Genomic DNA, 26,787 nt, shown 5'->3' with positions numbered 1-26,787 from the left:
CTAGCATCTCCTTTCTGAAGTATCCCTATATCTGCTTCCATAACTCATCCCACATCTTCCGAAACTCCTTCTACTTTTATATCCTGCAATACTGCTATATCTCCTTCCATAACTCCTTCCACATCATCCCTAACTCCTCCTACATCTCTGTCCTGTAGCACCTCGATATCTCTTTCCATAACCCCTCCCAAATCTTCCATTACTCATCCTACATCTATATCCTGCAGCACTGCTATATCTTCTTCCTTAACTCCTTCCACATCCTCCATAACTCCTTCTACATCTCTGTCCTGTAGCACCTCTATATCTCCGTCCATAACTAATTCTACATCTATATCCTGCAGCACTGCTATATCCTCCTCCATGACTCCTTCCACATCATCCATAACTCCTCCTACATCTGTAGCACCTCTATATCTCCTTCCATAATCCCGAAATCCCTACTAATTGGACTATAGCTTCTTACATATCAATTGTAACCCCTCCACATATTTTTCCTGCATTCCTATATCCCCTCCCCTAATTTCTATATCTCCTTGTATTCCTCCTCTCACATCTCCATCCTGTAGTACTCTTAAATCTCTTTTCCTATTCCCCCCCCCACCCCCCCCCACACACACACACACATAATCTATAACTTCGCCTACATCTTCTTCGTGAAGCATTCCCCAATCTCCTTCCACAACTACTCCTGCATCTTGCATAACTCCTCCTATATTTCCATCCTTCAGTACTCCGTTATCTCCTTCCAAAATGTATCCAACATCATGCATCACTCCTCCTACTCTCCTAAAGCCTTTCTATATCTGCTTCTAATACATCTCATATTTCTCCTTTCATAACTTTTTTAACCTCTACACCTCCTTCCATACCTCATCCTATACCCCCTTCCATACCTCATCCTACACCCCCTACCATACCTCAAGCTACACTTCCAATCATAGTTTCTCCTACAACTGCTTCTGTAACTCCTTCTACTCCTTCCTCTGTAACTACTCCTTCTTCTCCTTTTCCCATACCTCATTCTAAACCTCATTCTAAACCTCCTTCCATATCTCATCCTACACTTCATACCATACCTCATCAACACCTCATTCCATATCTCATCCTACACCTCATTCCAAACCTCATCCTACACCTCATTCCATACCTAATTCTACACCCCCTTCCATACCTGAATAATCATTTCCATGCCTAATCCTATACCTTCTTCCATGCCTCATCCTACACCTCCTTCCATACCTCATCCTACACTTCCTTCCAAACCTCATCCTACACCTCCTTCCATCCTAACTCCTCCTATATCTCCATCCTTCAGTACTCTCTTATCTCCTTTCAAAATGTATCCAACATCATCCATCACTCCTCCTACACTCCTAAAGCCTTTCTATATCTGCTTCTATTACATCTTATATTTCTCCTTTCATAACTTTTTTAACCTCTACACCTCCTTCCATACCTAATCCTATACCTCCTTCCATGCCTCATCCTACACCTCCTTCCATACCTCATCCTACACCTCCTTCCAAACCTCATCCTACATCTCATTCCATACCTAATTCTGCACCCCCTTCATACCTGAATAATCCTTTCCATACCTAATCCTATACCTCCTTCTATGCCTCATCCTACACCTCCTTCCATACCTCATCCTACACCTCCTTCCAAACCTCATCCTACACCTCCTTCCATACCTCATTCTACACCTCCTTCCATACCTCATCCTACACCTCATTCCATACCTCATCCTGCACCTCATTCCATACCTCATTCTACACCTCCTTCCATACTTCATTCTACACCTCCTTGTATAACTCACTCTACCCTTCCATATCTCATCCTACTCCTATTTCCATAACACACCTACTTCCACACCTCATCCTACACCTCCTCCCATACCCCATCCTACACCCCATTAAATACATCATCCTTCACCTTCTTCTATACAAAATCCTTCACCTTCTTCCATACCTTATCTTATACCTCCTCCAAAACCTCATCTTACATTTTCTGTAACTCCCCCTACATGTTCTTGTGTGACTCCTTGTACACCTCCTTCCAATGATATTTCTACAGCTCATTCCATATATTCGACATAAGATGATACACATCATTTCACAAATATAGAAATCAGTAATTGTGAACACAAATGTCATCCAATAATTTTCAGGTTTGAAAGAACATCATTCAAAATGTCTGACCTCATGCAAGCCATCAACACATTTGTGGACATCTACGAGAAGCATTTGAAGTCCACCGGTCATGGTCAGAACCTAAAACCTGCAGAGATGGAGCAGCTCATACAGGAGGAGCTGTCTGAGGCCATCCGAGTGAGTATGAACCTGAAAATGAATAGGGAAGGGTGGTGGGGTGGATGGATCAAACATTTTCCATCTACAAAGGGCAGAGGATACAGCTTAGGTCTCTTTTCAGTCCAATAAAGAAAATGATGTTCTAGCTTTGAATGAAGCGTTGGGGCCTACAAACCGTGAAAAATATGATAATTGCATCAGTAACATCAGCTCCTATATTACTATCCTAAGACCCCTTTAAAGCCCCATGCTTTGTGATAGAGAAAAGCCTTGGAAGTGTATTAATATGCATGCATATATCACTAAAAATACAGTCAGAAGACTATTTATCCTTGGACTTCAATAAAAATAAAATGAATGCATTGACCATTTACCCAATTTTCTCCACAGAACTCAGGGGATGCAGAAACTATTGACCTAGTTATGAAAGCCGTGGACAGAAACCGTGATGGTGAAGTAAGCTTTAAAGAATACATCACGTTGGTGGGCGTTGTTGCCAAAGCATATTACAAGCATCTGCTTAAAGCGAAGAAATCACTACCCGATGCTCAACAGCAAGCTTCTGCCAATCAACAACCACCAGCTGGTGTTCCAACACCACAGCAATCAACCATCCAAGTTCTAAGTCATGTATCTCCGCAACAACCACGGCTTCAAGGTCAACAGGGTGCACCAGTTCAACAACCAGCTCAACAGCTGTCAGTTCAACAACCAATACATCTGCAACAACCAGCTCAGGCACATGCCAAAGCATCTGTCGAGCAAGGTGTACCAGCACTAACAGCTGCTCCAATTCAGCTAGTGCCAATGCAGACAGCTGGATATCCATATGTTCATTCATGGAAAAGCTTGGAACCAGTTGCTCCTCAGGCCCCTGCAACACAAGTGTTAACTCAGACAGCTGGTTATCCACATGTTTGTTCATGGCAAAGCTTGGAACCAGTTGCTCCTCAGGCCCCTGCAACACTAGTGCCAACTCAGACAACTGGTTATCCACATGTTTGTTCATGGCAAAGCTTGGAACCAGTTACTCCTCAGGCCCCTGCAACACAAGTGCCAACTCAGACAGCTGGTTATCCATATGTTCATTCATGGGGAAGCTTGAAACCAGTTGCTCCTCAGGCCTATGCAACGCAATTGCCTGCTCCTCAGGTCTCTGCAACAGCAGTGCCAGATCCTAAGGCCCCTGTAGCATCAGTGCCAAATTCTCAGGCCCCCGCACCACTGGTGCCAGCAACCCAGGCACCTGCAGTACCTATATCAGCTCCTCAAGTCTCTGTACCACAAGTATTGCCTCCTCTGGTACCAGTGCCACTAGTATCAGCTTCTCAGGTGCCTGTAGCATCAATGGACGTATCTCAAGTCCATGTTGCACCTGTGCTAGTTCCTCAGACATCAGCAGTCACAGTGCCAGCTGAGGTCCAAACAGCACTTTCGCAGGTCCCTGCAGCACCAATGCCAGCTGCTCAAGTACCTGTATCACAGGGCCCAGCTCCTCAGATCCACGTGGCACCATTTTCAGTTCCTCAAGCCCCTGCAGCACCAGTGCTGGCTCTGCAACTCCCTGAAGCACCAGTGCCAGCTCATCAGTCCTCTGTGGCACCAGTGCAAGTTCAGCAGATCCCTACAGTACCAGTACATGCTTCTCAAGTTCTTGTAGCACCAATGCGAGCCTGCCAGGTCCCTGTGGCACAAGCTCCATATACTCAGGCCCCTTCAGTAGTGGTGCCAGTTCATCAGGATGCTGGGACCAAAACAGCAGAACAAGGTTCACATTATAGATTTTGCCAGTGGCAATATCAATCACCACAAGAGCAGGCTGTAGCTCCGGCATGTGGAGCTGGTGCCACAGTGCCGGCTCCTCATGTCCCTGGCGTACCAGTGTTAGCTCCTGGGATCACTGCAGTACCTGTGCCAGCACATCAGAACCCTGGAGTACCTTTGCCAGTTCCTCAGGTCCATGTTGCACCAGTGCTCATTTCTCATCCCCCTGCAGTACAAATGCCAGTTCCTCAGGTCCCTGCAGCAGCAGTGCACATCAATCAGATCCCTGTAGCATCAATATCAGCTCCTCAGGTCCCTGGAATAAGAGTACCAGCTCAAGCCCCAGCAGCAGTTCATCAGGTGCTTGCAGAACCAGTGCCAGCTCATCAGTTCCCTGCAGTAACAGTTTCTCAAGCTTTTCCAGAACCATCACAAGCTCATCATGTCCATGTTTCACCACTGCAAGATTATCAGGTCCCAGCAATCCCAGCTACAGTTTGTCAGGCTCCTGCCGCACAAGTTCAAGCTCATCAGATCCCTGCAGTGTCGGTTCCTCATGCACCTGCAGCACCAGTGCAAGGTCATCTGGTCCCTGTAGCACCGGGTCAAGCTCATCTGGTCCCTGCAGTCCCAGTGACAGTTCCTTGGGGCCCTGAAGCAGCAGTGCAAGCTCATCAGATACCTGTGGCATCAGTGTCAGTTCCTCAGGCCCCTGGAGAACCAGTGGCAGTTTCTCAGGCACCTGCAGCACCAGTGCAAGCTCATCTGGTCCCTGTAGCACCAGTTCAAGCTCATCTGGTCCCTGCAGTCCCAGTGACAGTTCCTTGGGGTCCTGAAGCAGCAGTGCAAGCTCATCAGGTCCCTGTGGTACCAGTGCCATATACTCAGGCCTCTTCAGTAGTGCCACCAACTCATCAGGATGCTGTGACCAAAAGAGCAGAACAATGTTCAAATTACAGATTTGGCCACTGGCAATATCAGGCACCACAAGAGCAAGCTGTAGCTCTGGCACAAGTGCCAGCTCCTCATGTCTCTGGAACACCAGTGCCAGCTCATCAGGTCTCTGCAGTACCTGTGCCAGCTTATCAAGTCTCTGCAGTACTTGTGCCAACTCATCAGGTCTCTGCAGTACCTGTGCCAGCTCATCATGTCCCTGGGGTACCAATGTTAGCTCCCCAGGTCCCTGCAGTATCTGTGCCAGCTCATCAGGTCACTGGAGTACCATTGTCAACTCTTCCGGTCCCTGCAGTAACTGCGCAAGCTCCCCAGGTCCTAGGAGCACCCGTACCAGTTCCTCAGGCCCCTGCAGCATTCGTGCCAGTTTTTCATCCCCCTGCAGCACCAGTGCAGGCTCTTCACATTCCTGAAACACCAGTGCCAGCTCATGAGGTCTCTGTGGCACCAGTGCAAACGCATGAGATCCTTGTGGCACCAGTGCATGCTTCTCAATTTCCTGTAGCACCAGTGCCAGTTTATCAGGTCCATGTGGCTGCCGTGCCATATACACAGGCCTCTTTAGCAGTGGCACCAGCTGATCAGGATGCTGTGACCAAAAGAGCAGAACAATGTTCAAATTACAGATTTGGCCACTGGCAATATCAGGCACCACAAGAGCAAGCTGTAGCTCTGGCATCAGTGCCAGCTCCTCATGTCTCTGGAGTATCTGTGCCAGCTCACCAGGTCCCTGGAGTAACAGTGTCAGCTCTTCTGGTCCCTGCAGTAACTGTGCAAGCTCCCCAGGTCCTAGGAGCACCCGTGCCAGTTCCTCAGGCCCCTGCAGCAGCAGTGCCAGTTTTTCAGCCCCCTGCAGCACCAGTGCAGGCTCTTCACATCCCTGAAGCACCAGTGCCAGTTCATCAGGTCTCTGTGGCACCAGTGCAAACTCATGAGATCCCTGTGGCACCAGTGCATGCTTCTCAATTTCCTGTAGCACCAGTGCCAGTTTATCAGGTCCATGTGGCTGCCGTGCCATATACACAGGCCTCTTTAGCAGTGGCCCCAGCTGATCAGGCTGCTGTGGTAAAAAGAGCAGAACAATGTTCAAATTACAGATTTGGCCACTGGCAATATCAGGCACCACAAGAGCAAGCTGTAGCTGTGCCATCAGTGCCAGCTCCTCATGTCTCTGCAGTATCTGTGCCAGCTCATCAGGTCCCTGGAGTACCAGTGTCAGCTATTCCAGTCCCTACAGTAACTGTGCAAGCTCCCCAGGTCCTAGGAGCACCCGTGCCAGTTCCTCATGTGTCTGGAGCACCAGTGCCAACTTATCAGGTCTCTGCAATACCTGTGCCAGCTCATCAGGTCCCTGCAGTAACTGCGCAAGCTCCCCAGGTCCTTGGAGCACCAGTGCCAGTTCCTCAGGTCCCTGCTGCACCAGTGCCAGTTCCTCAGTCACCTGCAGCACCAGTGCAGGCTCTTCACTTTCCTGAAGCACCAGTGCCAGCTCACCAGGTCTGTGTGGCACCAGTGCAAACTCATCAGATCCCTGCAACACCGGTGCATGCTTCCCAAGTTCCTGTAGCACAAGTGACAGCTCATCAGTTCCTTGTGGCACAAGCTCCAGTTCCTCAGCTGCCTGCAGCAATAGTGCAAGCTCTTCACGTTCCTGAAGCAGTAACTGTGCAAGCTCCCCAGGTCCTAGGAGCACCAGTGCCAGTTCCTCATGTCTCTGGAGCACCAGTGCCAACTCATCATGTCTCTGCAGTACCTGTGCCAGCTCATCAGGTCCCTGGAGTAACAGTGTTAGCTCCCCAGGTCCCTGCAGTATCTGTGCCAGCTCATCAGGTTACTAGAGTACCAGTGTCTGCTCTTGCGGTCCCTGCAGTAACTGCGCAAGCTCCCCAGGTCCTTGGAGCACCAGTGCCAGTTCCTCAGGTCCCTGCTGCACCAGTGCCAGTTCCTCAGTCACCTGCAGCACCAGTGCAGGCTCTTCACTTTCCTGAAGCACCAGTGCCAGCTCCGCAGGTCTGTGTGGGACCAGTGCAAACTCATCAGATCCCTGCAACACCAGTGCATGCTTACCAAGTTCCTGTAGCACCAGTGGCAGCTCATCAGGTCCTTGTGGCACCAGCTCCGGTTCCCCAGCCGCCTGCAGCAATAGTGCAAGCTCTTCACCTTCCTGAAGCACCAGTGCCAGCTCATCTGTTCTCTGTGGCTCCAGTGCCAGCTCATCAGATCACTGCAACACCAGTGCATACTTCTCAAGTTCCTGTAGCACCAGTGCCAACTTATCAGGTCCCTGTGACGCCACTGCAAGCTGATCAGGTCCCAGAAGTCCCAGTTACAGTTTTTCAGGCTCCTGCAGCACAAGTGCAAGCTTATCAGATCCCCATGACACCAGTGCTAGTTCCTCAGACCCCTGCAGTCATAGTGCCAGCGCCGACCCAAACTGCAGTTTTCCAGGTCCCCGCAGCAGCACTTGTGGCTCCTCCAATTCCTGTATTACAGGTACCTGCTGCTCCTCACTTCCATGTGGCACCAGTTCCATTTCCTCAGACCCCTGCAACACCACTCCAGGCTCCTCATGTGCCCGAAATGCCAGTGCAAGCTCATCAGGTCCTTACAGCACCAGTGGTAGCTCCTCAAGTCCCTGCAGTCTCAGTGTCTGGTGCTCAAATCCCTGCAGCAGCAGTGCAAGCTCATGGGGTCCATGCAGCATCAATGTTAGCTCCTCAGGTCCCTGCAGTAATTGCACCAGCTCAGACCCCAGCATCACCAGTGGAAGGCCTACAGGCCCCTGTGGCATCGGTGCAAGCTCCTCAGGTCCCTGCAGTCCAAGTGCCCATTTTTCAGGCTCCTGCAGCAGAAGTACAAGCTTATCAGATCCATGTTGCACCAGAGCTAGTTCCTCAGGTCCCTGCTTTAACAGCGCCAGTTCTGCAGGTCCATGTTACTCCAGTGCTAGTTCTCCAGACCCATGCATTAACAGTGCCAGGCCCTCAGGTCTGTGCTGCACCAGTGTCAGTTCCTAAGACATCTGCAGCACCAGTGGCAGGTCCTTATGCACCTGCAGCACCAGTGGCAGTTCCTCAGGTCTATGTTACACTAGTGCTAGTTCCTCAGACCCCTGCAGTAACAGTGCAAGCTCGGGCCCCTGAAGCAGTTCATCAGGTCCCCGAAGCACTAGTGCAAGCTCATCAAGTCTCTATATCACAGGTGCCAGATCCCCAGGTCAATTTGGCCCGAGCAGCAGTTCCTCAGACCCTTGCAGCACCAGTGCAAGCTCATCTGGTCCATGCAGTACCAGTGTCAACTCCTCAGGTCCCAACAGTGCTAGCTCCTAAAGTTACTGTACCACAGGTGGCAACTCCTCTGGTCCCTGTAGTTGTGGTACCAGCTCAGGCCCCAGCAGCAGTTCCTCTGGCTCCTGCAGAACCAGCGCAAGCTCATCGGGTCCTTGTGACACCAGTGAAAGCTAATCAGGTCACTGTGCCAGTTTCTCATGCCACTGCAGAACCAGCGCAAGCTCATCAGGTCCCCATCACACCAGTGCAAGCTAATCAGATGTCTGCCGCACCTGTTCACATTCCTCAGGTTCCTGCAGCACCAGTTCATGTTCCTCAGGTTCCTGCAGCACCAGTTAATGTTCCTTGGGTTCCAGCAGCACCAGTTTACGTTCCTCAGGTTCCTGCAGCACCAGTTCATGTTCCTTGGGTTCCTGCAGCACCAGTTCATGTTCCTTGAGTTCCTGCAGCACCAGTTCATGTTCCTCAGGTTCCAACAGCGCCAGTTCGTGTTCCTCAGGTTCCAGCAGCACCAGTTCATGTTCCTCAGGTTCCTGCAGCACCAGTTCATGTTCCTCAGGTTCCAGCAGCACCAGTTCATGTTCCTCAGGTCCTAGCAGCACCAGTTCATGTTCCTCAGGTTCCTGCCGCACCAGCTCAGGTTCCTCAGGTCCTGACTCAAGAAGCAAACACTGAAGCTATTCCCCAGGTCGACCCTCAGCAGGAATTATTCCTAGTACCACATTGCCCATGTGATGGCAGTGTTGGGTATTAAGTTTAAAAATCTGTATCTGTATCTCTGTATCTGATTCCAAGAATGTTTCCCAAACGAAACTCCATTGTCTGCCCTGAGCTGGAAATCAGTTCAGTGAATCTTGTAGTGTTCTTGTAGTATCTGTAGAAACCGGAATAAAGCTTCATTCTAACAGTCTCATGTTGGTGTGTTTTTCATGGCTTGATCTTTATGGTTTATCTGCTTCAACATAAATGAGAACCCCAACGAGATAATAGTTCCTCCACCTTCTATAGAGCTCTGTGAGTGGGGATATTCTATCTAATTATCCACCTTGGCCTCAGAAGGAAAAACATTCACCTGTGAGGTAACAATGCCCTCAGCTGCCCCCGGGGGGTCGTCTTGACTCCTCTGGATCAAACCTGCCAGAGTTAACAATAGTCCATACTCCATACACATGGAAGGCCAGAAAAAAAAAGGTTTTCCTGGATGATGTGGGGAAGATCCATATTGGTTTATTCTGCAGATTATTCCATCAGTGACCTCTCTGGAGATCTGCAGAACATTGCTCTAGAGCTCTACTGGGGCTCTATGAGGGGTATCTACTAGGGCTTAAAGGTTTACAAGAAGCTCTATGAGGGGCCCCTACTGGGACTTAATTGTAGAGCTGTGCTGGGACTCTATACAGGGGCTCCAACTGGGGCTTAATTGTAGAACTGTACAGGGGCTCTATAGAGGGGCTCCAACTGGGTAATAAATTAAAATCTCAACAGGGGCCAAGGCCACCAACAGGGGGGGTACAGCTGATACCCATGTAAGGGGCCCAGGCCCTGTGGCGGCCGCACTGCCGGTAGTTACAAGGCTTAGTGAGCCCACTGACAGGGGAGAAGTAGGAAGAGGCCGGGCCCCAGCAGCGCCGTTCCAGCAGTGGAGGAGACCAGGCCCCAGCACCATCGGTCCGGCCACAGAGGAGGCTGGGGCCCAGCAGCGCCAGTCTGGCGGCAGAGAAGGCCAGGGCCCAGCAGTGCCGGTCCAGTGTGCTTGGCGGTGGAGGAGGTCGGGGCTCAGCAGCGTAAGCAGGTAAGAGGAGCTGCATGACCAGCCCACCTAAGACCCTATTGAGAGTCTTAGATGAGCTGTGCTCTGCAGGGTCACTCTCAGGTGGGCTATGTGGGGTCTAAGGTGGGTCCTGAGTCCAGTGCGTTATTAAGTCCTAAGTCCAGTGCGTTACTAAGTACTGAGTCCAGTGCGTTACTAAATCCTGAGTTCAGTGCGTTACTAAATCCTGAGTTCACTGCGTTACTAAATCCTGAGTTCAGTGCGTTACTAAATCCTGAGCTCAGTGCGTTACTAGGTCCTGAGTTCAGTGCGTTACTAGGTCCTGAGTCCAGAGCGTCACTAAATCCTGAGTCCAGTGTGTTACTAAATCCCGAATCCAGTGCATTACTAAGTCCTGAATCCAGTGCATTCCTAAGTCTTGAGTCCAGTGTGTTAATAAGCCTTGAGTCCAGTGCGTTACTAAGTGCAGAGTCCAGTGCGTTACTAGCCCTGAGTCCAGTGCGTTGCTAAGTCCAGAGTCCAGTGCGTTATTAAGCCTTGAGTCCAGTGTGTTAATAAGCCTTGAGTCCAGTGTGTTACTAAGTCCAGAGTCCAGTGCATTACCAAGTCCTGAGTCCAGTGCGTTACTAAGCCCTGAGTCCAGTGCGTTACTAAGTCCTGAGTCTAGTGCGTTACTAAGTTCTAAGTCCAGTGCATTACTAAGTAAAGAGTCCAGTGTGTTACTAAATCCTGAATCCAGTGTGTTACTAAGTCCTGAGTCCAGTGCATTACTAAGTGCTGAGTCCAGTGCGTTACTAAGTCCTGAGTCCAGTGCGTTACTAAGTCCTGAGTCCAGTGCGTTACTAAGCCCTGAGTCCAGTGTGTTACTAAGTCCTGAGTCCAGTACGTTACTAAGCCCTGAGTCCAGTGCGTTACTAAGCCCGGAGTCTAGTGCGTTACTAAGCCCTGAGTCCAGCACGTTACTAAGCCCGGAGTCCAGTGCGTTACTAAGTCCAGAGTCCAGTGCTTTACTAAGCCCTTAGTCCAGTGCGTTATTAAGTCCAGAGTCCAGTGTGTTACTAAGCCCTGAGTCCAGTACGTTACTAAGCCCTGAGTCCAGTGCGTTACTAAGCCCTGAGTCCAGTGTGTTACTAAGTCCTGAGTCCAGTGCGTTACTAAGTCCTGAGTCCAGTGTGTTACTAAGCCCTGAGTCCAACACGTTACTAAGTCCTGAGTCCAATTCATATACTATTATTCTGCATTGCTGTATAATGTATTGCTGGGATTTGTAGTCCCCCTACAGCTGGTGCCATTCTGCATTAGAGTGTAAGCTCCTTTGTACAGAAACAAATGTGACTGGCTCACTGTTCTCTGTGCAGCACTGTGATATATATCAGATCTATATAAATGTATAATAGTGTGAGACTGCGGGGGGACCACAAGTACCAGCATGCCATTGGCAGCTAGGGGGGCCTAGTCATGTAGGCTGTATGGGGCCCCATGATTTCTAATGGCGGCTCTGGCAGGGGCTGTATGAGGTACCCCTACTGCAGCCTTTATCATAGAGCTTTACAGGGGCGAAGGAGCAGATCTCACAGATATGAGCGCATGCAGCTGAGGTCTTTGAACGGTACACGGTGAGTAATCCTGAAGCTTTGTGCTGCCCTAAAAATCTGACCACACACGTGACAATCTGATTGTACAATCTCCTTTAGACCTGCCATCAAACAACATGTAGCACCAGGGCCCACCTCATAAGATGGCTCAGGCAGCCTGTGACATCACAATGATCTATGGCCGGCTCTATTATCGTTATACATATGGGAGGCCCGGCAGTGGGGTAAGACGAGGGCCGGGAACCGGTTGTTCCAGCAGCCGAGCAGAACCTTCCCTCGGGGCGATCTCTGTGAAAGGGAGAACTCCGCTCTATATAAACACTGACATACTTTGCATGGTAGGAAAGGGTGGCGCTCCACGGGTCATAACCTGCAATATCAAAGCCCTCCGGGGGGAAGGGGGGGACCGGCCCAGACATCGTCCCTAGAGACATGATACGGCTTGTCCCTCCCCGTGCAGCTTTCATTAAAAGGGGCGGAGCTTTAGACTGAGACACTTTTCATACATATATAGCCCATGTGGCGCACACTGTTACATTCCATTAACAAAGCCCACCTATTTTTCCAAACGCAACACATTAATTTCGAATGGCACCCCAGTGCATCTGTTCCTATAGTGTATTGGGGTGCCATTCAAAATTAATGGCATTGCGGTAAGTCTAAACGACAGAACTTTAGGTACACGCAGACAGCTCACAGACAAAAATCTTATCAGTGTGTGTGCAGCAGTGATAGCCCTAATTTCCTGGGTGGGTCACCAGGACAGGAAGTGAGGGTCAATCCCCCCAACGCTGGACAGACGCTACCCCGCTACATCTGCAACTAAAAGGAAACGCGTGGAGTGGTGTTCTCCTTTAAATTCTAGCCAGGGATTATTAGCTTGCTCGCAATCCAGCCGTCATCGGGTCATAAGATGGCAGCAGCAAGCCGAGCGATTGTTGTCATGTGACCGGCCTGGCGTCGCACTTCAAAGGGAACCATCCCACCCATTTACTGATCGATTGATGCTTTCATGGCATGGATCAGTTCATAGAGCATGGTGCGGCTTGCTTTGATTTTCACGCACGCTTAGAGCGGGGACCTCTCCAGACGTGTCTAATCTAAAGCTGGCCATACAGTCTACAATCTCCTTTAGGTCTACCATTAACCATGTGGTACAACTGAAGTCAATGTGGGGGGAGGGGGAGGACCGTAGTATAAAAAATAACGCAAAATGTAAAAAAGAAAAACCAGCCGCTTGAACCGCAATACAGCGCACCCAAAAATGCACAGCATATGCGCTGATGCGTGCACTGTGGTGTGAACCTACCCTGATACTCCCCATTCACACCTAGGCATTGCAGGCACACGCGTCGCGTTCCTGCACATCTGTGGGCGTTTATTTCCCAGGTCGCTATTGATGCCCATTGGGTCCCTGGACGCGTGTCAAACGCAGGAAAATGGCACGTCACCAAGTTTGCAACATGGGTGCTGTGTTTTTCCTGTGTTTGTGAACGTTCATGGGCGGGAAAACATGCCACGTTTGGGTTGCCGTTGACTACTAATGGGACAGCGAGCGCGCTCCGCGTTTCCCTGAAGGTGCGCCTCTGCAGGCACTTGTGCACGTTATTGGAATGCACTGGTGTGGACGGGGCCTTAGAGGTCTATTCCTAAAGCAGTGAGTGTGACTTTCATCGAGCATTCTCTGCTGGGGAATCAATCGCTGCCATGGAAAGCACATGCACCTGGAAGATTCACCTGCGGAGAATGTATGCTGAACTGTATAAATATGCCCCGTAGCGATTTCACTCGCACTATTTGGCTACTTTAATCTCTCCCAGCACCGAGAGATTAAAAACGCTCGGTGTAGGCGTAAGGAGATTAGTGATGGGCTCGGACGTGTTCGCAGCTCCAGGTGCTGAACCCGCCAGGAAGCTGACAGCGCCGCAGCGCCAATCACAGGTACTGAGACATTATCCCGGTCCGCAGCTGCAGAGATCGGGAAATGTCTCCGTGCCTGTGATTGGCGCTGCGGCGCTGTCAGCTTCCTGGCGGGCTCGGCACGTGGAGCTGCGAACACGCCCGAGCCCATCACTAAAGGAGAAGCTCTCACTCGGGCAGGGGTAGGCAAACTCCGGCTGTGATGGAACTACAAGTCCCATGAGCCATTGCAAGATTCTGACAGCCACAGGCGCGACTGTGGATGATCGGTCCTCTTTAAAGGAAGCTCTCACTCGGGCAGGGGTAGGCAAACGCCGGCTGTGGTGGAACTACAAGTCCCATGAGGCATTGCAAGACTGACAGCCACAGGCGCGACTGTGGATGACTGGTCCTCTTTAATGGAAGCTCTCACTAGGGCAGGGGGAGGCAAATTCTGGCTGTGGTGGAACTACAAGTGCCATGAGGCATTGCAAGACTCTGACACCCACATGCATGACTGTGGATGACCGGTCCTCTTTAAAGAGAAGCTCTCACTCTGGCAGGGGTAAGCAAACACCGACTGTGGTGGAACTACAAGTCCCATGAGGCACTGCAAGACTCTGACAGCCACATGCATGACTGTGGATGACTGGTCCTCTTTAAAGGAAGCTCTCACTAGGGCAGGGGGAGGCAAACACCGACTGTGGTGGAACCACAAATCCCATGAGGCATTGCCAGACTCTGACAACCACAGGTGTGACTGTGGATAGGGTTGCCACCTGTCCAGGATTCACCCGGACAGTCCGGGTTTTGAATGCTTTGTCCGGGTTTCATGGCAGCTGAGACCCGGACACAACATGTCAGACAGACGGGCAACCAAAATTATGATAGGGGCTACTGTCCCGACCCCGCCCCTTCCCCACTGAGATTAGCTTTGACTGTGATATTTACATATCAATAAGCTGCGACTCATTCTCCCCCAAAAAAATTAATGCGTCCCTAGAGTGTTCGGGTTTCGCTGAAAGAAAAGGTGTCAACCCTAACTGTGGATGATCGGTCCTCTTTAAAGGAAGCTCTCACTCGGGCAGGGGTAGGCAAACTCTGGCTGTGGTGGCACTACAAGTCCCATGAGGCATTGCAAGACTGACAGCCAGATGCATGACTGTGGATGACCGCGGTAGCAGCGGTAGGCAAACAACGACTGTGGTGGACTGACAGCCACAGGCATGACTCTCAGAGGCAAAGGCATGATCGGATTTGTAGTTTCAGCACAGCTGGAGGGCCGACGATTGTCTCCTAGGTGATATAGTAGATTGGGGGGGTCAGCTTATGAAAAGTAAAATAAATGCAATTTTTGCACAGCGGCCTCTTTACACCTGAGGTCGACCCTCTCCCCCCTCTCGCTGCTCATCAGCGACGATCATGCGTCATCTTTTCCCCTTTCTGTTGCGGATTCAGAACAAGCCGGGAGGAATGCAGAAATTGGGCAGGGCGTTGGCTACAGGCCTACGGGTGCGGCTCTCCTCCTCTTAAAGTTTTTTTCCCTCTCCTGACAACGGCAAGTCTGATCCCTCCACGCACCTACACAGCAGCGGCCTTCTCCTCCTCGCGTGTTTCACCAGAACCCCGTCACTATGGTGAGAAACCCCCCTGAAACCTTCTCCGGGGCTCGGGGGACTTTCATCAGACGTCTCTTAGACATTAGAAGGCAGGGAGAGAACTGTCTGGTCCTAGGGGTTCCGTGTCTCCTTCTGTATACTTATTATCTCTTTGTGTTTATGTCTCTTCCCGTTATGTGTTTTATATATGTTTGTGTTTTATCTTTATTGTTATTACTAGGGGAATTGAACACACAACTTTATACGTGTTCTGGAATGACATGAGACTTTATAAGGCGGTGGTTATATTCCAGGCTGAGGGTTTGTTCTTTGGTTGTAGCAACAAATTAAATATACATAAGACAGGAAGTGATATTTCCATGAATATCTATCTATCCATCTATCTGATGGGAAGTGATAGATGCATGGACATATCTTATATCATGTAGGTAGGTAGATGCATGGACATATATGATCTATCTATAACAGGGAGTGGTAGATATATGAACCTATATTATATCTATCAGATAGGAAGTGATAGATCTATAAACATATATTATTATATCTATCAGATAGGAAGTGATAGATCTATAAACATATATTATTATATCTATCAGACAGGAAGTGATAGATCTATAAACATATATTATTATTATTATTATTATATCAGACAGGAAGTGATAGATCTATGAACATGTTATATCTATCAGACAGGAAGTGATGGATATAATATCTATCTATCTGATAGGAAGTGATAGATATACTGTATGTCCAGGCATCTATCACTTCCTATCAGACAGATAGATGGAAATATATTATATCTGTCAGATAGGAAGTGCTAGATGAATGTGAACATATATTCTATCCATCTATATATTCGACAGGAAGTGATATCTATCTATCCTCATATTTCCTGATCATATATTCCTTCAATCCATCCATTCTCTCTTTATTGCTGCCATGGCACTATATGCAGGTAAGGGCCAAAGCCTTGGAGTCCCCCAACCATAGAGGATCTGATGCTACTGATGCATTCCAGGATTTTATAGTTCTTCCAGACCTCAAATATTTAACCTCCTGTGTGGTCACCAGAGCAGGAAGTGAGAGAATGTACCCACCGGGGGCACAGACAACCTGATATAGGGTATTGCTCTTCCTCATTCCATCCAAACAGTTATATTTGAAATGGCTCCGAGAATAAATAATTTGTAGTTTGGTCCTTGGAGGAGCAGAGCTCTCGGAGCTTGCAGGGCATGCTGGAATTTGTAGTGGCAAAGTGTTTGGAGAAAGTCGCACATGGCGCATTCATTCGGAATGTCACTATCTGAGCTTTCGACTGCTACCAGTCAATGAAGAGTCAATAAAAGTGGGAGGGGCCTGACCTTTACCTGTCGGAGTGATTGATCTCATTTTGTTTTATCAGGGAGGCGCTGATAACCTCAGTGTAGAGCTTGGCTGCCGCGCTGCAGTGTTTGCTGTATGATCACAGCTAATCTAAAAACCAACTTGTGTAATCGGATGTCAGGCCTGCTGATTGTTGTCGCTGTCGGCGTCTGCATTGTCACCTGGGGCGTTGCTGCAGCGCATAGCAACTCGCCTGCTCTGTGTGTGCGTTGCCCAGCCTTGCATTGTGAATGGCACCCCAATGCATTGTACAGTAAAGACCAACGCACCGCAGAGGGAGCTGAATTGCCACCAGGGCCTCAGCCAACACTTTCACTGCCTTTGCTGTTCATATTTTCATGCTGCTGAGATCAATCCGCGGCAGGGCAAGCCAACTGCTTTCAGCTAGTTGGGAGTGGAGCAGCATAGACAGGGAGGAACAGCAAAGCGCAGACAATGAATACTGAATGGATATAAAGGATATACGTACACATACATGTGTGTGTGTGTGTGTATGTGTGTGTGTGTGTGTGTGTGTGTGTGTGTGTGTGTGTGTGTGTGTATATGTATATAGATACATATAGACCTATAGGTAGATGGAGAGAATACACACACACCTTTAATCAGATCACATTCAAATGTGTAATACAAATCTAAAAAAACTTTAATGCCCCCCCCCCGAGAGGTTTGACACCGCTTCCTTCAGCAGTGAAGAGGTTAAACTTCAATGGAATTTGTTGTTTCTAGAGAAATATTTGTTCAGCGCCATCATCTGCTTCCCGTGACTCATTCTCCCCGCGGAATGGGCGAACGTTGGCGGGTTCCTGGCCTGCAGTTGCGCCATTCCCAAAAAAAAAACCTCGGCCTGACTCACTGACCTCTTCCTGATCCCTGTGAGCGCTGGCGCGTCTGAAGCCGCGAATTACAAACTCTGCTAATAACACATTTCTTTTCAATAAAAGTGCAATTTTTTTTGTGATTTGGCGGGCCCGGTGACCCGATTCCTTTGTTGGAGAGCTGGACTCTTAACGTCATCCATTTATCTGGACGGCCCGCAGAGTTCAGGAAGAAGGGGCAGGGAAGAATAATGCAGGCTCAGTAAAGAGAGTCTCGTTTTTCCATAAAAAGAATCCACACAGCATAGAGGACAGTGGCAGGGCTCTTACAGGCTGCCCGATATGGGGCCCGGTACACAGAGGGAAAGATATACCCGGAGGGGCCCCTATGTCTGGTGTGCAGAGACATTGCTGGGGGGGCCTCTGGTTGTAGCGCTGCATTGCTTTCAACCTGCCGAGCTAAAGAAACGTCATGGAATGAGCCGCAGGCAGTTTTAATGGCGGCAGTAAACCCAGAGTGAGTTTTTGTAACCCTTTAGGGCCGGCTCATACCATAAGCGCTGTGCTTATTGCACAATGCTGTGCGTTTAGGGCACCTAGCATGCGGAACCATGTGCTGGTGCATTGCGTTACCGTTCACTTGACTGGCACCCCAACGTACCTCCTAGGCGCCGAGCATTGCCGGTGTTCTATGGAAAGCTCCAACTCGTTAATCTCCAACTACCTCACTGCCGGGTACTTGCAAGTTGGAGATTTCGACCAGACGGCATTAGACTGCAAAACACAAAGACTGACCGGGGTCTGTACAGCTGCATTTTAACAATATTCAGCAGGTGGCAAACTCAACGACTATTCTGAAAGCGCTATGCGCGCATGCGCACCGCAACTGTACAGAGCTCCAGTCTTTCTGAGCAGTGGAAGTGAGGTAGTTGGAGATCTCGATGAGTTGGAGCTTTCAATAGAACACCGGTGCCGCGATGCCGTGCGAAGAAAAAAAGTACAGCACTTGGCGGCCAGGAGGTGCATTGGGGTACCATTAAAATGAATGGCAACGCGCCAGCGCACTGCCCTGCACTAGGTGCACTGAACGCTCGGTGTTGTACAACTGCTTATGGCGTGGACAGATTCTATTGTTGCCTCTATTAGCTGGCGATATTATTATAATTTTTTAACATGTTTTTGTGCATTTTTTTTTTTTTGGCCAATGGAAAGCTAGTTACTAGGCTGTTGGGTGCAAAATTGCGTAAAGATTGTGCGTTTTTTTTTTTTTAGACTCTTTGCAGTCTATGGGGGCCGAAATCCTTAATTTCTGCCGAAAAATTATTTTATTTTTCAAGGGTCCATGTACAGGCAACACAACGCTGAAGGGCACCATTAAAAATAACAGGTTTCGTCATGTTGAGTTTTGCTGCCCTTCAGGGAAATATTCGACAAAGTGTGTGTGTGTGTGTGTGTGTGTATAGGGGGTGGGCGGGGCAAAGAGTTAAATGGAGGGAATTCAGCTAAATTGATTTCACTGCCATCGAAATTTTCCGGGAATGCCCAATTCTGCTTCCATCTCCACTTTAAATTTTTAAACGGAAGCGGCTGTCTGAGGTCCCACGCTTGCTGGGGACCCCTGCAGCCTTCCTGTTAACCACGCAGTGCCTATTTACAGCGCTGGCCGCACATTTCCTCCTTCCTGGGGAACCTCGCTGCCCACTCCTGCCCATGAGACCCTTCAGACCCATGGTGAGACCCTTCACAGCCCTCCTGAGATCCTCCGATGGAGACATTAGGCCGGCACCCCAGAGCAGCACACTGTAGATTTTATATATTCTGCATTGCTGTATGTGTTGCTGGGATTCGTAGTCCTCTATAGCCAGTTGCCGTTTGGCATTGCTGTAAAATATACCGCTGGGATTTGTAGTCCTCCTATAGCTGATGGTATTCTGCGTTGCTGTATAATGTATCGCTGAGATTTGTAGTCCTCTATAGCCGGTTGCTAGTCGGCATTGCTGGATAATGCATTACTGAAATTTGTAGTTCTCTATAGCTTATGGTATTCTGCATTGCTTTATAATGTATTGCTGTGATTTGTAGTCCCTCTGTAGCTTTGAGTCAGTGGCAGAACTACCGGGGTCGCAGAGGTTGCAGCTGGGACCGGGCCCTGGCGCTCCGCCACTGACCTAAAATCATTAGTCTGCATTGTTTTACAAAAATTGTCACTTGACACTAAAAAAGAAAAAGGTATCGGTAATTTGCATCACCAAGTACTTGAGGTAAAGTATTGGCACTCGGTCTGGAAAACGTGGTATCGGTGCATCCCTATTTGCCGGTGTTCTTGATTTACGCAAATTTAAAGGTCAGCTGCAGCTACAAGTCCATTTATTGGTGAACAGCCAATCTCTCCCGCAGACTTTTTTTTTTTCAACTGGGGTAAAGTTCTTGGTCAGAGTTCTTGCAGTATGACTGACAGGTTCTCTTTATATAAGTCTTTTTATAGAAGTATCAAGACCACTATTTCATCCCCCGTGGTCCTATGAGTTGCTGGTCGGAAAGCTCTGGAACAGCAGATGCCTAATCTCTGGTTGGCCTGGGTATAGGATCGGTATGGTGTGTGGAATGGGCTGAAGACTCTCCCTGTGCTGTAATTCCATCTATTGTGTTTTTACAAGACGGCGGTCATTGCCTCCCCATCCCGAGCCAACGCCCACCCCGAACGTCTGCAGGGACGAGTCTGTCCGCATTTAGGCGCGTCCTTGCTTGTACGTGCGACCTGACATTCCGGAATCCATGGATTATGGAGGGGTGTGCAGGTTGCTTTGCCGTGCTGTGGACTTTCCATCCGCTGCTGTTAACGGATGACAAATTCCATCTTCACTAACCAGACTTAAAGAGGGTAGGGGGCCCCCCAAACTTTTTGGGGAGACACCATTACTGTAACTGTGCTCCATCTCCCAATGATTGGAGGACCAATACTTAATGTGCAAAAGACACCATTCAGCCATCCAATCATATTCATCCGCCATCCATCCATCCAATCATTCTCACCATTCATCCTCCATCCGTCTGATCACTCATCCTCCATCCGTCTGATCACTCATCCTCCATCCGTCTGATCACTCATCCTCCATCCGTCTGATCACTCATCCTCCATCCGTCTGATCACTCCTCCTCCATCTATGCATGTATCCATCATCCACCATTCATCCATCCAATTATCATTTATCCACCCTCCATCCATTCATGCATGCATCCATTTATCCACCCTCCATTCATGCATGCATCCATTTATCCACCTTCCATCCACCATCCATCCATACATCGATCCATTGATCCATGCATCAATCCATCTTCCATACAATCAGCATCATTTATCCAGGAAAACTGGATAAAAAACCCTAAAACCCCTGGGCTGAGGCACAAGCTAAGTCTTCATCTAGCATTCCACCAGCCAGGTCCCCAAATTACAGTTCTTCCCTCTGTTCCCTCCCACCTCAGGGTGTTCCAGCTCTTCCCATTACATACTCCATAATCCTGTAGTAAAAGAAAAAATACATCAGCGATGGTGGGAGCCCCGTTTACTAAGCACGACAGGTGTGCAGATGGGAACTCCTCATAATGGGCAAAGCAGGTATACAGATGGGAACTTTAGGACAGGGAGGATGGGAAGCCCTCATAATGGGCAAAGCAGGTATACAGATGGGAACTTTAGGACAGGGAGGATGGGAACCCCTCATAATGGGCATGGCAGGTGTGCAGACCCAGGAACTCCGTACAGGGATAGTGGGAACCCCTCATAATGGGCACAGCAGCTGTACAGAGTCAGGAGTTCAATGTAGGGATGGTGGGAATCCCATATAATGGGTACAGACCCAGGAACTCAGCATAGGGATGGTGGGAACCCTTCATAATGGGCACAGCAGGTGCGTGGACCCATGAACTCTGCACAGACATGGTGAGATGTGGTTTGACACTCCAGCATCTACCAAAACCTGGATTACTACTTCTGGGTGCAGTGACCATTTAAGTAAAAGTTTTTTAACCGTATGTGCTCATCATAAAAAGCTGTAAAGAGGGGCCTGGGCATAATAGAGGGACTGCCGAGATTTCCTCCACACCAAACTGGTCAAACCCAAGTGTTTATGGATCTGGTTTTGTACACTGGAACCACCACCACCACCGTCATTTGGAGGGGTGTTCCTATACTTCTGGTCATAAAGTGTATGTGCACATGTTCATGAGTATGGCTGGTGCATTTCATTTGTTTGTTTTCTTCTAGGCTCAGAAGAATCAGTGTACCCCCACAGAAATGGAGAGGGCCATGGAGAAGTTCATCACTGTCTTCCAGAGGTACGCTGGCAAGGAAGGCAACCAATCCTCCATGAACTTCAAGGAGTTTGAGAGCTTCATGAACACTGAGCTGGGCTCTTTCACCAAGGTGAGCGGTCAACTATGTTTTTGATCTTTTATTGATCTTCTCTGCCATTGTTGAATGGGGTGAGCCAATGAGCCAATGGTCATGAGGTGCATCCCTTGAAATGTTGTGCTGGTTGCATCTGTTAGTAACCACCAACCCCTTCCCAATGCAGCAGATGATCATCTCTTCCTTCAGCTGGTGGATCGTTTGCACTCTTCCTTAGTGGAGATGAGCTCTGGCTCATTTCCTGTAAGGATTTAAGCTGGTTCCGAAACCCAAACCTGTCAAAACTGGGAGAGACATGCATGGCCAATATAGACTCCAGACTCACCAATCCCTTTCAGCTTCCACAGAGCAGGAATCCACTAGTTGAGCAGAGGATGACACGATGTAACAGAACCATAGCTGGATAGAGGATGTGCTTGAGATCTTCCCTGGGAGAGACTGCAAACTGGTTCCTGAGGTCCATGCCATCCTGACCTTCCTGGCACCTCCAGCACTCAAAGGGCTCCTCCTGGTTCTCCTTCCCAGATAGTTCCAGACCCCTCCTAGGTCCACATCGGCTTCTTGCAGGCTTGAGGCCTAGTCAGCTTCTCCAACTTTGCATATCCTACCCCCCCAGGCTAAGTTCAGGGAGCAGACTGCCCTGAGGACATGGCAGTTCCTGAGTATTTATGCTCCTCCCCAGCATGCACCACTGGCCACAAAGGGGCTACACATACATAGTGGTGGTTCATAGAAATATTAGGCATGAGAAACATGTCTATCTTGGAAGTTCTTCACACCAATGTGGCTTGCACCATGATGTTTGATAAAGGTCTACTTGGATTGAAGGATCAAAATCCAGAACAAGTCTGTGGTTGGAATCCTTGATTGATAAGCATCCATGATTGATAATATTTGTTTTCTTGTCTTCTGGGTTGAATTGGTTAACCAATGTTTTTTTGATGGCAAGTATTCTTTTTTTTTTCTCCCACCTAAACCATCTTTGTCATCTTTCCCCCTAGAACCAGAAGGACCCACAGATCCTGCAGAAGTTAATGAAGTCTGTAGATGGTGGGGTCGATGGGAAGAAGGACGGAGAGATCGACTTTCAAGAGTTTCTCAACCTTATCGGAGGGATGATGGTGGCCTGCCATGAGGCCTTGATGAAGTGCCCACCATCAAATAAGGTAACCTACTTGCCTATTCCGCCTAACCTATCCCAACTGTGCCCTGTTCACAGTTTAGACGTGTTGCTTGGCAATAATTTTGTGTTTATACCATGACACATCCTGGTTTGCAGATCTGGCAGATAACGCCGGATGTGTCATGAGAAACTCTGCAAAAGTCAGCAGCCTGAGTGTACAATGTAGAAAACTTAAAGGGACAGCCAGTAGCTGGAATTAAAGCAGAACTGCAGATTTAATTGCAAAAATTCTGTCCATGCCGGCTTTAACATGGCAAGTATTTTAGCAAATTGTATTGGGAGATGCCTCTCCCATTCTCTTCTGGGGGTATCAATGTAGAAATTGCCAGCTTTATTTTAAGGGGGGTCTAAATCTAAATGATAAGTGCCCATGTTTTGGAACTGCCTCGGATATGGGGCTTCATCAGCATATACATGAACCCTTCAGTAACTAAGGAGATGATGAATTTGGGCATTTTAGCATATGGTAGGGATGCACCGATACTGTTTTTTCGGCATGGAATATATATATATATAACAAATACCAATACCGGACGTTCCAGTAAGGAAGCCGGGTGGCGTGTAATGACTCGTCGCCCGGCTTCCTGATTAGCCGGAGAGCTTACCATCAGCGTTCCAATTCATCCCTAAGGTGTTGAGTAGGGTTTGAGGTCGGGACACTCTAATTCCTCCACACCAAACTGGTCAAACCATGTCTTTTTGGAGCTGGCTTTGTGCACCGGGACAGTGTTGCTAGAACAGAAAGGGGTCTTCATCAAACCGTTACCACAAGGTTTGAAGCCTAAAATTGTCTACAGTGTCTATGTATGTTAGCAAAGACTTTAACAATATCCTTCAGTAGGGACTCATGAACTTAATAATTGGGAGGGGATCCACATACTTTCATCCATATAGTGTATATTGGCTACCATCTCCGCAATTATGGCCTTGGTGGGCACTCTTGAGAACATCTGAATCCAAATTTTAATTGCTGTACCGTGCCTTTCCCACAGAACCCCGTCTCTGCTACAAAACCAACAGACATGGAATGTGCCATGGAAAGCATCGTCCGGGTCTTCCAACACTACGCCGGCAAGAAAGGCGAGAAAGATCAGATGGATTACTCCGAGTTCGAGGCTTTTATGAAAACGGAACTGAAGTCTTTCACTGACGTACGTACCTTCCCTTTTTAATATCCTTCAGAAAGTCTCTTCTCTATGCGTCATGTTCTCTCTTTTTTTCTCTGAGTGGGCACTGGCAGCTTGAGGAACAAAAAGGCAATTAGATTGAACTTTTTGATACTTACATGATATTTTTGATAAGATTGTGTAATAACGCCTCCATCTAATGGTGGGGTATCTGTTAAAGCAGTGGTTCTCAACCTGTGTAACCTCAGGACCCACATTTGTCCTTGGTCATTAAGTCACGACCCAAGTCACACTGGAATGGAACGCAAGGTATCTTGCATTCCGGTGCGGGCCTACGAACTGGGGCTGGGAGGTGTGTTTGGGGTACCATTCAAATAAATGCATTGTAGGTGCGATTGCGTAGTACAATTTTTAACGCACTGTACTAGTGTGAACGGGCCCTCAAAACACTGACACACACACACACACACACACACACACACAGAGACATTCTCACACACACACACACACACACACACACACACACACACACACACACAGACATTCTCACACACACTCCTAAAAAATGTGTTTAAGATCCACCCAGTCTCCCTACCTTGCGAGAACTGGAGTGGATCCTCAGCCTGGGGTCCGGTGTGGGCTACTGTGCTATGACCGAGCTCCATCCATATGTGCATTGCTTCTATAGCTCCATTGCGCGCCCTGTAGAGGTGCCGGGAGCCAGAATGTGACGTCACTCAGGTCCAGGCATCTCTACGGGACACGTGAGGGAGCTGTAAGCAATGTGCGTATGGATGGAGCTCCCTCGTGGCCATACCTCCAGCCCATCCCACCTCAAGCGGGCACTCAGCACCTGGGCAGCATACTTTAAATGGCTGCTTGGTGCGGGAAATGACAGTGCTGCGCTAGGGGGTGGCAGGGGGGCCTGGAAAAGTGAAAGGAATGCTGCGACCCAATGAACATGGGGTTGTGACCCACTTTTGATTTGTGACCCACCAGTTGAGAACCAAGGTGTTCAAGGAACCCTGCCCCATTTTTGAATTCTGTTACTTTGTGACAAAATATTTTTACCAAAACGCTATTTTTGTTTAGAATATGTTGAATTTTCGGTGTTAATCTTAAAACGTATTCAAACCCAAAATCTTGGGTGTGTTTGCTACCATATCTGACTGTATACATTTTCATTAAGCAAATGTTTTTTGGAGAATCTACTGTAACCTGGAGATCCTTCCAATAAAAGAAGTTCATGTTTTCAGGTTGACAATGCTAAGTCGCTGCCTTGCAATTGGCAGCAGCGTTGTCAACCCAGCGTGTGCACTCCTTCCGTTGGCCGTTGGGCCGCCTATCAGGTCAGTGCTTGACTCCTGTAGATCTGATGCCCAACTGCCACAGGGCTGACAACAGCACTAGTACTTGCGAGGCAGTGGCTCAGCGTTGTCAGTCTACAACAGGAAGTGCTGACTGGTGTGATCTCCAGGTAAAAAAACAAACTTTACGACACATGTCTGTTAAGGTTCTCAGTCATCCAGGTCATGGTATATCTGTAAAAAATAAGTCAAGGCAACTGGACTTGCTATATTTTTCTTGAAGACGTTTCACTGGAAATCCATCAAGCTTTCTCAATTCAGAATGACTACAAAAATTCTCTGGGAATAAATGTCACTCCAATCCACATAATTTGTTAGTCACAACCAGGCATTGGTTGCATTTGCATAATTGGAGTCTAGGAGGTGTTATTAACCTGCCCAGAGAGAGGTGTTAAAACCGCATTGTATGTGGCAGACAATAGATGTCTCACCCCCCACCCCCACCACTATTCAAGCTTGGCTTCTCCATTTTTGCATAAATGGCCTCTTTCACACCTCTTTTAAACCAGTCCTCCTCCCTGTCTAGGATGCGTACTTGACTGTCTTCAAAGGAGTGAACTTTTCCTTTTAAATGTAGGTACACTGCCGAATCCTGACCAGAGGGTTTGGCTCTTCTATGCTGTGCCATACGCTAGTGTAGCTGCTGTTTCACCGACATACAATTCTGAGCACTCCTCACTGCACTGGACTGCATACACAATGTTGTTCATCTTGTGTTTTGGCGTTGGGTCTTTTGGGTGAACCAGTTGTTGCCTCAGTATATTGCACTCTATGCACGATGCACGATTGACTTTTTGATTGAAATTTTACCCACAGATTGCTGAAGGTGCAGGTTCCTTCGGGGCCTATTCCTGATGCTGGGAGGACATTCTGTGCCCTCTATGGGGTTCTGTCTCCTCCCACCCAGGAGGTGGGTCTCTCTTCGGGAGAGCCCACTTGCCAAGTACTATGGGGGACCTGTTTCGGCTGGTCCCCAAAGGAAATGGGTCCACCGGCCTTTGGGTTGGTGGACCAATAGTCTCAACCCCTGTCAGGAGCCTTGCGCCCCGGGGTGTAAGGAAATGGGTCTTGATTGAAGGACCTTGCACCCTTGTGCACGTTTTTGTGTGCTGTGATTTCACGGTTCACTTTTTTTGTTCACCGGGGGAAGTTTGTTTAGATGCACGTCCACGGGCTTAAAAAAAAAAAAGTTGTAGCCTCAGTGTATTGCTTGGTTTAAAGCCGACGGGAATGTGATGTTCTTTTTAAAAATCCTTCTGAGTTTCTTGACCACACCAGCTACATATGGGATGACCAAATC

At 48.6% G+C, this 26,787-nt stretch overlaps 2 protein-coding genes across 2 annotated transcripts in view; both read left to right on the top strand.

The window, feature by feature from the left end:
• Positions 1–8,517: 8,517 nt before the first annotated feature.
• Positions 8,518–9,042, top strand: LOC108802459 (uncharacterized protein DDB_G0271670-like). Its single transcript, XM_018574315.1, has 2 exons — positions 8,518–8,639; positions 8,740–9,042. Exons 1-2 carry the CDS (start codon positions 8,518–8,520, stop codon positions 8,993–8,995), a joined length of 378 nt encoding a protein of 125 aa, XP_018429817.1. The 3' UTR covers positions 8,996–9,042.
• A 12,629-nt stretch (positions 9,043–21,671) lies between these two features.
• Positions 21,672–26,787, top strand: part of LOC108802460 (trichohyalin-like) — a 6,650-nt gene continuing 1,534 nt past the window's right edge. Inside the window, exons 1-3 of the mRNA XM_018574316.1 lie at positions 21,672–21,825; positions 22,812–22,976; positions 23,986–24,144. Of these exons, the coding sequence (XP_018429818.1) occupies positions 21,697–21,825; positions 22,812–22,976; positions 23,986–24,144 (453 nt within the window). The 5' untranslated portion in view covers positions 21,672–21,696. The remainder of the gene's footprint in view (positions 21,826–22,811; positions 22,977–23,985; positions 24,145–26,787) is intronic.

The sequence above is a fragment of the Nanorana parkeri genome, unplaced genomic scaffold, assembly GCF_000935625.1.
Source record: "Nanorana parkeri isolate BGI_ZX_2015 unplaced genomic scaffold, ASM93562v1 scaffold2875, whole genome shotgun sequence".
Lineage (NCBI taxonomy): Eukaryota > Metazoa > Chordata > Amphibia > Anura > Dicroglossidae > Nanorana > Nanorana parkeri.
Note: the sequence above shows the minus strand (reverse complement) of the source record. Positions and strands in the feature narration are given on the sequence as shown.